At 38.5% G+C, this 13,159-nt stretch overlaps 1 protein-coding gene across 10 annotated transcripts in view; it reads left to right on the top strand.

Moving 5' to 3' along the window:
• Window positions 1-7,029, top strand: part of LOC132102936 (POU domain, class 2, transcription factor 2-like) — a 31,689-nt gene extending 24,660 nt beyond the window's left edge. For 5 of the 10 annotated variants that reach the window (XM_059507676.1, XM_059507671.1, XM_059507675.1 and 2 more), the window contains 11 exons: window positions 224-329; window positions 1,020-1,111; window positions 1,570-1,698; window positions 1,789-1,930; window positions 2,408-2,556; window positions 3,672-3,863; window positions 4,315-4,363; window positions 4,454-4,592; window positions 4,754-4,816; window positions 5,835-5,908; window positions 6,128-7,029. In XM_059507676.1, the coding sequence (XP_059363659.1) occupies window positions 224-329; window positions 1,020-1,111; window positions 1,570-1,698; window positions 1,789-1,930; window positions 2,408-2,556; window positions 3,672-3,863; window positions 4,315-4,363; window positions 4,454-4,592; window positions 4,754-4,816; window positions 5,835-5,908; window positions 6,128-6,429 (1,437 nt within the window). In that variant the 3' untranslated portion in view covers window positions 6,430-7,029. Of the gene's footprint in view, window positions 1-223; window positions 330-1,019; window positions 1,112-1,569; window positions 1,699-1,788; window positions 1,931-2,136; window positions 2,200-2,407; window positions 2,557-3,671; window positions 3,864-4,314; window positions 4,364-4,453; window positions 4,593-4,753; window positions 4,817-5,834; window positions 5,909-6,127 lie in introns of all 10 variants that reach the window. The other 5 variants (XM_059507668.1, XM_059507670.1, XM_059507667.1 and 2 more) reach the window with 3 other exon arrangements.
• Window positions 7,030-13,159: the final 6,130 nt, after the last annotated feature.

The raw sequence follows: 13,159 nt of genomic DNA, 5'->3' as shown, positions 1-13,159 counted from the left end.
CTTCTATGGCATCGTGAAGCACCTTTATTTTTAAGAGTGTGCTAGGGAGAAATTCACTGAACAGCCAATTTTAAGACTCAAAGGTCTGTACATTATTTGTTTATTCTTGGTGAATTCCCTCCGCAGGACTTTATTGTCACAGTTAATAATGTTCCAGAATCAGTCATTCATCAGAGTGAAACCATCACATCCTTTCAGCATCTGTTTCTTTTCTCTCTTTCAGGACATTCAGCAGTTGCTGCAGCTGCAGCAGTTAGTCCTCGTTCAGGGACACACTCTGCCTTCACCCGCACAGTTTCTTTTACCACAAACACAGCAAGGGCAGCAAGGTAGCTTATTTACTATTAGTTTTAGTGATGGGAAGATCAGATCATTTTTCTCAGTTGTTCATCAAACTGATCTAATCTTTATTCAAGACATTTTGTTCATTTTAGTTGTGTTAAAAATTATACTTTTTACAATATTGATGTTTAATATGAATGAAACTATTAAAGGGGTTATTTGATGCTATTTTAAATATCATTCTTTTGTGTAATTGTTGTAACAGAATATGTTGAATCGCTTTAATATCCAAAAAACACATTATTTTTCAAATACTGTACATTATTATAGGTCCTCTTTGATACACACAGGATCTCTCTGACATGGCTGCTTCAACACTGACTGTGTTACTGAAACTACACTTTCTTTCTTTGCGTGAACATTTGGGCATCATTAGCAAATACTTCCACATAGTGATGTAGAGATGTGGGGGTGTGTTAGAACAAGCTGATTTAGTGGGGAGTCCTAGCTTTGATAAATAATATCTCTTTGGATTTGAGACTTTAGTCTTTGCAACTTCACAGATCTTCTTCATGCACCAAGAGCTTGTAACACTCCGAAGAGAAAGGAAAAACTGAAATCGCATCATATGACCTCTTTAAACATTAAGCCTTGTTGCATGTCAGTTGTCATGATCCTATAAATCTGATTTGATGTAATTGTAATCGATAAAATCTTATTGGTTGTGTATGTTTCAGGGCTGCTATCAACGCCAAATCTAATTCCACTACCTCAGCAAAACCAAGGAAGCCTGCTGGCCGCTCCACCCAGACTTAGTCTTCAAGCACAGGTACAAACATCTGATGAAAGATCACTTATTTATGAGATTTCTGTTCCCCAACAGGGGTTAACATATGCCAGAGGTTACTTAAACAGATTCCAAGGGGTACTTGAAAAGATATGAATTTTTTAAATGTAGAAAACTGTGATGACTATCATTTTTTTCTGTTCCCTATTTAAAAAAGGAAACACAATAATATTTGTAATTTTGTGTGCATGACAATTGTAGTAAAATAAACAGTAGCATTCAAAAGATTACGTTTTTTTTCTTTTTTACTTGGCAAAAACAAAATACATTAATCAAAAGTGACAGTAGATTGTCGCAAAAGATTTTTGTTGCTGTTCTTATGAACTTTCTAGTCCTTTCTAGTTTTCTAATCCTGAAAAAGAGTATCATGATTTCAACAAAAACACATTTCCATCTGGCACTCATGTTTGAGTCTTGTATGTGTGTCTGGTTTGTTGCAGAGAGAGAAGGTTGCAGACAGCATCGTGAACACAGTGACCTCTCATCCTGAGGAGCCCAGTGATCTGGAGGAACTGGAGCAATTTGCCCGCACATTCAAACAGAGAAGGATCAAACTGGGCTTCACACAGGTACACACACATAAACACACACACACATGCTCACTCAGAAGATTTGTATGTCCCTGTATAGTAATGTTTGGTCTCTGTTTCCCTCTACAGGGTGATGTTGGATTGGCCATGGGGAAGCTCTATGGGAATGATTTCAGTCAGACCACGATCTCTCGCTTCGAGGCACTTAATCTCAGCTTCAAGAACATGTGCAAACTCAAACCTCTGTTGGAGAAGTGGCTGACTGACGCAGGTAACCGTCAAAAACAGCTGCAGTAAATTACTGCTGCCAATCAAACCTAGTACTTAAAGGAATAGTCCACCCAATCCCAAAAATCTTCATTTTAATCCAAACCTGCATGACATTCTTTCTTCGCAACATATTTAGAAGAATGTTGGCAGACAAACGGTTTCAGTTCCTGTTGACTTCAATTGTATTTTTGTTTGTTTTTCATACAGTGGAAGCCAACATTCTTCAAAATATCTTCTGTTATATTCCACAGAAGAAAGAAAGTCATACAGGTTTGGAACGACATGAGAGTGAATAAATGATGACAGAAATTAAATTTTTGGGTGAACTATCCCTTTAAGTTCCTTTGAATCTCTGTCTTAAACTACAGTTTAAGTGGCGTTTAAGCCACATCATTAAAAAAAAATTGGTTATGCCATGTATAGAACATTTTGTGACTGAAATAACATTCAAAATAAAAGTTTTTTATGGTTAACTTAGAAACAATGTCGATGGACAGCACCTTGCCAAGTCCCAGTGCTCTTTCCTCTCCTTCCCTGGGGTTTGACGGCCTGCCTGGCCGCCGTAGGAAGAAACGCACCAGCATTGAGACCAACATCCGTGTCGCTCTGGAACACAGCTTCATCACGGTCTGAACACATGATTTCAAATCTCTTCCACAATATACACTACCTGTTAAAAATTTGTGGTTGGTGTTTTTTTTTTTTTTTCACTTTATTTATTAATTTTTCAAACATGTGCAAACAAAATAAAATGTCAAACAATTAAATGTATTTTCTTTCCCAACCTGGTTCCACAAACCAGGAAAAAAATTAAAATTAATTACCAAATGACCAAATATTAATTATATGAATAAATAATAGAGTGCTTACTATACAAAATATCAGGATACATTTCAATATTTTGTTATCAAGCAGATATATCAATTTCACAATAAAAAAAAAAAAAAAAAAAAAAAAAACTTTCTGTGTAGATATACTGTATATAAGCAAGCATGACATAACCAGGTATATTAAGGTCTGATGGCCTTTCTAAAACTTTAGTCCTATTGATTAGTTAGAAGGTAGGGTCTTCATCTTTTCAAAAAATGTAATCATAGGTCTCCAAATTTTATAAGATTTTGAATGGATCCTTTTTTGACATATTTTATTCTTTCTAGTTTTAAGTATAATATCAAATCACAAATCCAGTTTTTGGTGGATTTTTTTAATTTCCATTCCAAAAATATTCTCCTTCTTGCTGATAATGAAGCAAAAGCAAAAAAAAAATTTATTCAGGGTGTTATATTCAAGTTAAAGTATCAAGTAGTTTTTCAGCTTCTGGCAGGAACAGAAGATATGAATAAGTTGGTTGGTAGCTTTTATTTTATTTTCTCTTACGCACACCAAGGCTGCATTTTTTTTTTATTCAGTAGAAACAGTAATATTATTAAATGTTAATACAATATAAGATAATTATATTTTTATATAAATATATTAATGTGATAATAAAAAGATGAATTTTTGATTGACAGTAAGTTAAAAAGAACAGCATTTATTTTGATTAGAAATCTTTTGTAATATATCAAATGTCTCTTTACTGTCACTTTTTTGACTTTCAGTTTAATGCATCCTTGCTGAATAAAAGTGCTGTTCTGTTCTGTTAAGTTCTGACCCTAAACATTTGAGTGGTAGTAACTAAATGCTTCCCAAATGAATGTCCTGTAATAATCCCATCCTAAACCGGTTATGTTTTCTGCATTCAGAACCAGAAGCCTACCTCAGAGGAGATCCTACTGATCGCCGAGAAGCTCAGTATGGAGAAGGAGGTGATCCGTGTCTGGTTCTGCAATCGCCGACAGAAAGAGAAACGTATTAACCCCTCCAGTGCCACCCCTCCCTTGCCCAGCCAACCCCAGCCCACCTCGCACAAACCCCCCTGCTACAGCCCGCACATGGTATGACCCGGCTTGCTCCCTTGGCCCATACCCCTGTCTCCAACCCCCCTGTGCCACAACACTACTAGTTTCTCCTGCATGAGCAGATAATAATAATCATTCCCATAATGGTGCATATATTTCACCCACCCTGCATTGCTTTGCATTATAATGTGTAATAATTCATACCTTCATAACCAGTTTACACAACTAATTGTCAGTGTCATGATACATCAGGAGGATTCAGCCTCTGTTACTAATTCTTTCAGAAGAATTTAGCATGTTTTCACTTTGAAACTCAGTATTTTGCTATATAATTGAGGTTCTGTAGTTGAGTGACAAAAAATTTACAAACAGAGTACAAACCTTCCTGTATTTGACTTCAGCCTCTTTCCCTTTTCACCCTCCGTTACTCTCTGTCCACCATGTTTCCCTTTAGACCTGTGATATTGTATCTGCGTCTTCCTTACAGATGCCCAGTCAGGGACCATCACAGACAGTGAGCAGTCTCGGTACAGCAGGTAGGGTGCACAAGTGGACGTCTGCTGATCAGAGACATATAGTTAAATGATATATATATGATGGATGCTCTAACTCTTTCCCACCTTCAGTGACCACTATGTCATCGGTTTGCCCTTTGACCCCAAGTGGCCCCTCCTTAAGCTCTGCACCATCTCCTGTAACCCCGCCTCCTCGCAGTGATGCCAGCCCCGCCCCTCCAACTCACAGTACACTAAGTCTGAACACAGGGTGAGTTCATTTATCTCTCCCACACACACACACACACACACGTCCACTCACCATATTCATCACCTTTTACTCCATGTGGCACAGCAAATGTAGGTAACTGCAGTGTTTGTGTGTGTGTGTGTGTAAATGTATTTTTGTGTATGTGGATTTGTCATCTGCAGTTCATGGCATAAAAAGAATGGTGACGTTTCTAACTACATCAATGACTTTGCTGCAAGTTTGAGGTGAATACAACCAGCAGAGACTCTCTCTCACACACACACAAATATGAAATACACACACACAAATATAAAAATTCAAACACACAAACACATACATGCACATGCAGTCACTCACTTAAACTTATTTGTCATTGTCAAGTATAGGAAAATGTGAAAATTATATAAAAATGTTGATAAGGGCATTATGTGAATTCTGGTAAATTGACTGTTTTAGATTATGAGACAATTGTAAATGACAATGAATATATATATATATATATATATATATATTATAATCATTGTTATAGAATTTATTATAACTAATTTGTTGTTATTTATAACATATTACATGTAAATATTTCTTTCATCATTTATAAATTACCATTCAAATGTTTGGGGTGCTAAGATTGAAAAAACTTTCACCAAGGCTGCATTAATTTGTTCATAAATACTGTAAAGCATTTTTACACATTTAAAATAAATGTTTTCTATTTTATTTTTTAAATGCTATTTATTTGTGTTGTCATTACTGTCTTTACAAAGTTCAAGAAAACAGCATTTATTTGTAACCATGTAAAAAAAAAAAGATTTACTGTAACTTTTATGCATCAATTAAATTGATTCACATTTTTTAACAGTACTATGTACACAAAGTATAAAGGTAACACTTAATTTAAAAAGGTTTCAGTTAGATTATTATATACAAATATTATTAATTATAAAGGATATATTATAAATATTGTTTTTGTCTTTTTAATTTACATTTCTTATTTTTTAAGTGCTGTCATTTTTGTATATTTGTTCAGCGATATTGCATATTTGTTTAAAAGACTTGGTTGAATACATCTTAGTGTAAGGATGGCCACTGAGGTGCTGGTGTGTGGCCTGCATTGCATTACAAGAAACAGCTCTGCAAATACCTGTCTTCTTGAACTATTTTTCCAGCTCTTAACTATGCTTCTAAATGTTCTTCATTCTCCCTTCCTCTTGCCTGTATTCCTTTCTGATTTCTGTGTTTTGTGGGTTGGTTCGTGTGACTCAGGAATACGGTGAGGGGAGTTAAAACAGGAATCAACCAAGCTCTTCTTGGCAGCAACCCACTTGCTACTATACAAGGTTTGTGTGAAAGAGAGGGTGGGAGAAACACTAATGACTCCTCGTATCAGTCATGTGTTACTGTGTCCTCTCTGTTTGAGTTTTTATTTACGTCCATCCACTCTTATTATCCTTTTCTCACATCTGTTCATCAGTTCACACGGTACAAGCGCATCCTGTGTATTGCGTAACATGTCAGTTTCGTTAATGCTTGTGAGTAATACTGTGTCTCTTCCACAGCCCTAGCAGCCAGTGGTGGCCAGCTGCCCATTTCCAGTCTTGAGGGCAGCAGCAAGGTGTTAATTGGTGGTTCTGGAGGCCAAGGAGCAGGTCTTCCCTCTTCCCTCTTTCTCAACCACTCCTCTTTGTTGCCAAGGGCAACAGGCACCGGCATGGGATTGGGCGGTTCAGCTCTTGCCAAAACCTCATTTCCTGTCACAGGCGGCATGAGTCCCTCCCCTTGCTCGAGCCCCATCTCTTCCTGCTCTTCCGGCGAATTGCTACACAGCCCACACTCGATAGGAGGGGCTAAAATCGAGTGACGTTGCCCAAGACCAATCACAAGAGGAGGAGAAAGAGGAGATGAAACCTTACCTGTAAACCAAAGCATATCTTGATCCCCTCGCTCCCTTTCGGTTCCTCTCATTCTCACTCTCTCTCTTCCATTCTCCCACTCTACTGATGCCAAAAATATATAAAGAGTGGAAGAGGGGAGAGATGGAGAGATGGAGTGGAAGGAGGAAGAAAGAGGAGAGGAGAGAAAATTAAACCAAAAAAACACCACGCGGCTTAGCGGGACAGTCAAATACATAAAAGGAGAAAAATAAAAAACTGTAGTGCAGTGAGAAGATAATGAAAAGACATCCTTGAGAAACAAAAACATAATAAAAGAATGAACTTCACTGTGCGTTATAGAAAAACTGCAACTCTTTGAAGCAAACATGTGAAGTATTGAATACCAAATAGTATGATAGAACTCTGAGAGACTCGCTATGACAAAAAAATACAAGCATACCAAATACCAAAAACAAACACCAAAAATACGGATGGAAAAGCTTTATCCAAAGGACCTGTAAATAGCCAACCGTCCAGGACCAGACCCAGTGACAACAATCCAGCCATCTCTGAGCTCATCATCATCTGCCATGCAATCACATAGTTTTCTTTCATGTTTTTTTTATGATTTAATGTTAAATATGATCGAGCCGGACTCAAACGCTGTTGTGATTCTCTGGATCTTCCACATTCTTGTCGATTTTTATTCTCAGAAGTAGCAGATATTTACATCAGTCTTTTTTGCATCTAAGATCAACATCATCATCATTCCATGTCTTATTCACCATATCAAGAGGATTGTGTGTTTGATTGTGTTGAGGTCTTTGATGTTTATCATATAAGCACTGCATAGCTTAATGCACTTGTTGTCCGATGACATGAATGTCATATAGTATAATAAAAGTGAGAACAAGCTCCTCTCTAGCTTTCACGCCTCAAGTTGAGTGTAAATAGTTTAATTTCTCTCTTAATAATTGTGCTTGTAAACTTCCTCATTCCATTTCATTCCTCCCTCAGTCACTTTCTCCCTTTTGAATACCAAAGCAATTCATTCATTCATGATCAGTTCATCATTCTCATGATGCAGAAAGAGAAGGGGGTGGGCTTACCTTGATGAGGCTGCTCTGGTAAGACAGCATGGCAACATGGGAAACCTGTGGGATCTGTCACGACGAAGGGGCTCCTGTCCTCTCTGCTGCTTCTACAAGCCAAAAAATGAAGCGAAACTTCACAGCCAGCCAAACTGCCCATAAAGGAAAACCAAAAACAAACCAAGCCAAAAATAAAAAATGGATAGAGGAGCAAAGTGAGTTGCTGTACAGAAAAAAACAGCATCCCCTCATGTACCTCTGGACTGACGTCACCCAGAACCATGTAGCAAGGGATGACCCTCTGCCTCCTGTCATTCAGACTCTTCCTGGTCCTGGGTGGTGGGATCTTTGATGACCTCACTGGACTCATCTGAAGAAGATGTTTCGGGTTCATTTGGGGGTTGGGAGGGTTGTTACTTTTGGTCCTTCGTTCCGTCTGTCTGCTTTGTGGGACTTTTCTTGGCTATGTGTGTAGATTTGTGTGCATTCATTTGGGGAAAAAGTATTCACGTATTTGCAGAAATCTCATTTTTTTATGTTTCTTACTTGTTCCTATCTAGTTGTGTTAGAATCTAATCAGGTGGTTGAAACAATACTGTGAAAATTCAGTTCAACAGATAAGAAACCAGGATAAACACACTCAAGTACATCCAAAGAACCAACGTCGAGTATAAACAAGCTTTAAAGAGAACCAAATATTACATACACAACAACTTACATGGTCTCATCCACCTTACCGTTGTATTTATATCGTGCTGAAATCTGTAGTCAGTGAGCGCTGCAGGTTCAACGAGGGATACATGAACTCAGTTCTCTGCATTACTTTATAGTCTGAATGGGTCAGTTAGTGCTTCTATAGATTTTGTAGTAAATGATCTATGATATAATGCTTACTAATTGCTAATGTATGGAGAAAAAAACATTGTTAAAAGATAAAAAATGTTGATATTTACTTAGACCAAAAATTCACCAATATCTCTCTTTTGGGTTTTCTTCCTCCCCCATTTTAAGACATTGATTTCTTTATTTATTCTCCTCTTGCTTGTTTGTGAATTTTCTTAAAAAACCTTTTTTATTATTATATTTATTTAATATATTCCAGATACCAATTTTGTAGTGGGTGTGTTTGAGGCACCAGATTGTATTCAAATGTAAACTTCCTTTGCCAAGGCGACCTTTCAAACCAAATCCATTGACAAATGCAACCGTCAGTCTAAATCGACAGCGTATGGGCGAAGACTTGTCTTTGCGACCTCTTAGTTGTTCCTTACTGAACAGAGCCTGTGGGGGGAAACATATCACGGGAAAAAGCAGCACTGTGTTACTTCTGCTCAAATGTTTCTGCAGCATTCTTTCAATGCTGAAGTAACCATACAGAGTAAAAGCATGCACTGCCATGGCTTAGAAGGGATAAGGTTGTATAGGAACGTGCATTGTATCTGTACATACCTGTCTCACAATTGCTGATGTTACGGATGTTGTTGCTATGGTTACTGTGGTGATGGCTACTGCATACATGTGACAGCATGGAGCACAGTTTTGCCGCGAGCCTTGACCTGAAAGCTTTAAACAGCTACAAAACCAAAAACTTTAGGAGAGGAAAGATGGAGGGATTTGGGGTTCCTGGATAGAAAATACATCAAAATGCATGTATTTTATGACAGCTGAAACGTATAAGTGCTCCATCTTTCTCTCTTTTTGCTCTCTCCCTCGCTCCTTCTCCTCTTTGTCCTATTTCTATTCCTGCTTTATTTTTTGTATTTATTTCGTAGCATGTCTGCTGTTCTGTCTCCTGGGGGGTGTAGAAGAGAGATAGTTACTCATATAGCCCTACCGCACTCTCTTAATGACATACCAAATAGATAAATGCTTTAAACAGAGAAGCTGGCTGCATCCATCAGCAGGGGCCGAGGAGAAGTGTTCTGATTGGTCCAGGGAACATTTAGACAAAAAAAAAAAAAAAATGAGGATGAAAAATGTAAAGAACTTTACTGCTGTTCTTGGCATGTTCACTCCCTCGGCCCCTGGGACCATTTTTACAGTCACCAAACACAGGGCAGGACACATACACACACCTTTTCATATATGCACACTTATTGTGCACGTGTATGTATGTATAAGTCGGACATGTGACTGAAGAGCAGGCGGTGACTGTTGTTGCTAGGTGACAAATTGTATATCTGTATATTGTAAAACGCAGGAGTGGAATAAAAGGGGAAGTCTTATCTCTAGTTATCTTTTATCTAGCTTTCCTTCTCACGGTTACAGTCAGTCGCAGTTCCGGATGTCTTAAAAACTTAACGAGGACGATATGCAAGTAGTAGCAGCAGCGTAAGGGAGCGTGTTTAAAGTGCGAGTCTCTCAGTGGCGTGAATCTCCAGAGAATGATACCAAAGCAGCACGCTTCTCTGAGACCGAGCACAACACACACGCTCCCTAAAATCATGTAAACAATCATTGAATTTGATTCGCAGCGGTTCTCAATTTATTCAAAAGTGAAAGTGAAAGTGACGTGACATACAGCCAAGTATGGTGACCCATACTCAGAATTCGTGCTCTGCTTTTAGCCCATCCAAAGTGCACACACAGAGAGCAGTGAACACACACACACAATGTGAACACACACCCGGAGCAGTGGGCCTTCACTAGTTCATTAGTTACAATCGGAAATGTGTAAAAATTACCGAAAAATCAAAATCATAACATTTGAAAAGGCCTGACCAAGAGAGCTGCAAATATTAGTCTTTTCGTTCTCATTCTACTCTCTAATTGTTGTTTTACCTGCTCTCTCTCTCTCATTACATATTATACATTAAATAATAATCATAATAATAATACATAACAGCTTCAGTCCAAAGGTGTTTAAAAACACATCTAGTTAAACCAAAGAGCTCCACTAACACATCCTCAGCTGTTTTCTTTTGTCTCTTTTCCTGGTCACTTAGCAACCCAGTTTCTGAAGGTATAACCTCAACTATCCAAAGTAAATAGATCATTATGAAATGTATATTTGTAATTTATTTTTCGGGGGTAAATCTTCATGGTGGTGATGATGATCTTAAAGAAAATACTTGGTATGTCTGTGATGAATTTTTGTTTCCGTTTTCGGGTGTTAGTGGTGTTAATCTGTCCTCTGAATCTTCTCCCTGATTTCATGTTCTGTGCGTAAATGAGAGCGCGTGCGTGCGTCATTGTCTGTGTGTACATATGATCGTGTGCGCGTGAACGTATTTTACACTCTAAAATTGAACAGATATACAGTTATCTTGGCAGCGTGGATATGTGCGTGAATGTGTGCGTCTTTTTTGCTTGTTGATGTACGTTGTCATGTTTTTTCCCCCTTTTTCATCCTTTCTTTTTTTCTCACTCGAGTTGAGTAGCCTAGTTCCTTTTTCTTCTCTTCTGTCCCTTCTCTCTTTTTCTCCCTATGGTGACAGGTTAGCCTTTTGGTGTAATTATCTCTGAAACCAAAAAATAGTTGACAAATAACTCGCTTGTTTATTGTACAGTGTTGTTCATTTGAAGTCATTTTTGTAACTGAAAGTGTTTCACTCATCTGAATAAAATCGGTAAAGAAAAAGAACAGTGCGTGGAAATGTTGTCTTTTACTTGTGAGTTTGTGTAATCGATGTGAGATACTGTCGGTCCTCGCTCGGCCGCTGGGTGGCAGTAGCAGCCACGTGTGGTTCTCCTTCATCTATGAATGTAAGAGCTTCTGCCTCCACATGGTGCCACAACTAGTCACCTCTAGATCTGTCTGTTTCTGTCTTTTATCCCTCTTTTTCCACTTTTCACAGCTCTCATTTGCTCGTCTGACTCATATGACATCTGGTCTTTGCCAGACAGCCCGTCTTTTACTCATGTTCTACTCCTCTCCAATTTAGACGATTAAAAATCTCACCGTTGCAAGATTTTGATGTCTTTACATCTGCTAATAAAAAAACACATCTACTAAAGCTTAACTTTAGTTATGGAAATGAAAGTTTATCTAAATGATCAACTGTGCCTCCCACATTAAAATGTATATTAAATAAAAAAGTTTATGACTGATCAAGTCAATTCAGACTAAACACACAAATGGTCAGTGATCAGCTCAATTAATCACATCTGTGACCTTTGTGAGGAATGTGTGCTTGTGATTTTTTTAATGACTTCATAATGTCATAGAATATTTAATCAAATGCATGTAGTTCTGTGTGTTTTTGAAGGCCCCCTACAATGATACAAATTTACTGTCGTAAATACATCGCAGTGGTGATTACAGTGGTAGCTGCCTCCGTGAAGCAATCAGCCCGTCTTGCTGAATTTAGTACCTGCCAAACCAAACTTACACACTCTCAGAACAGATATTTTGTGTGGGAGCGAAACAGAAGCCACTTAGGGTGCTTTCACATCTCTAGTTCGATTCATTTGGTCCGAACCAAGGGCAAACAATTATACATTGTAGCATTTTTCAGCTTTTTTGGTTCCTTTTCACGCCACACTGATTGCTTTGGTCCGTACCAGTTGAAACGGACCAAAATGCAGTCACATGACAACATCTACATCACTCATTGGCCATGACGTATTTCCTAAAGTGCTTTTCGATTGGTCAGAATTTACGTGCGGGAAAATTCCAACATAAGAGGAAAAGCCAGCAAACAACACGGAGACAACACAACTACGGAGAGACGACTGCGCGGGCTGGTTTTGTCCCTGGCCATAATCTATTACATTGTTTGTATATACCACAATATGCAAAAAATACATTTCTATAATGAAGCGCGGATGCGGCTTGAAAACAACGTTCTAATGCACTGCAAATGGCGAGCGGGAATCGCTCGTAACTTCAAGCGGAGGCGTGCATTAATTCTTCTTAACTCTGACATGCTCATGGTCATCTGACCAAATTTCTATGAGGCTCCGCACCTCCTCACTACTCCAAGTTTGTCCACGAGCTGCCATGCTAAAGTGCAAACTGTCAACAAACACTTCCTCATCCCACAATGCACAGCGCAGCTGACTACGGCAGCTGGTTTCACCACAAACGAACCGCTCCAGAGTTCGTTTGAAAGCGTACCGAGACCACCTCTTCTTAAGCAGGTCTCGGTACGCTTGTTTGGTCCGCTTTTGGTGTGCACCCGAGTGCGATTGCTGCTTTCTCACCTGCGCAAACGAACCGCACCAAACGGGGAAACGAACTCTGGTACGATTCAACCGAACTAAATGAGGCAGGTGTAAAAGCACCCTTAGAACTGGCTAAGGGCTAAAATATACTAATGGGAGACAGTCCATCAGTGGCTGTGGGCCTGGCTAGAGCATTATTACGTCAAATTGCTCAGAAAATCAAAATGGTTTGTTTTATGCATGGCTACTTCCTGGTTTTAGATAAGCCAGCTCAGTCATTTCCGGTCAACTGTTAAAATCAGCTATGCTATAAAGGGAGAGACCCTAAGGTCAGTTTCTCCACATAATCCATTCACAATTTAAAGAAAATTTTTGTTTGTCTAAGAGGAACAAACATCCACATAGTTTCACGAATGACAAACGCAAGTGTAAAAAATTACAAGAATGAATCCGCTAAATTGTGTCGCGCAAGTCATTGCTATAAAAATAAAAATTCAAACAATGGTCTTCTCATTGCAGT

This window comes from Carassius carassius, chromosome 24, assembly GCF_963082965.1.
Source record: "Carassius carassius chromosome 24, fCarCar2.1, whole genome shotgun sequence".
Taxonomy (NCBI): domain Eukaryota; kingdom Metazoa; phylum Chordata; class Actinopteri; order Cypriniformes; family Cyprinidae; genus Carassius; species Carassius carassius.
Note: the sequence above shows the minus strand (reverse complement) of the source record. Positions and strands in the feature narration are given on the sequence as shown.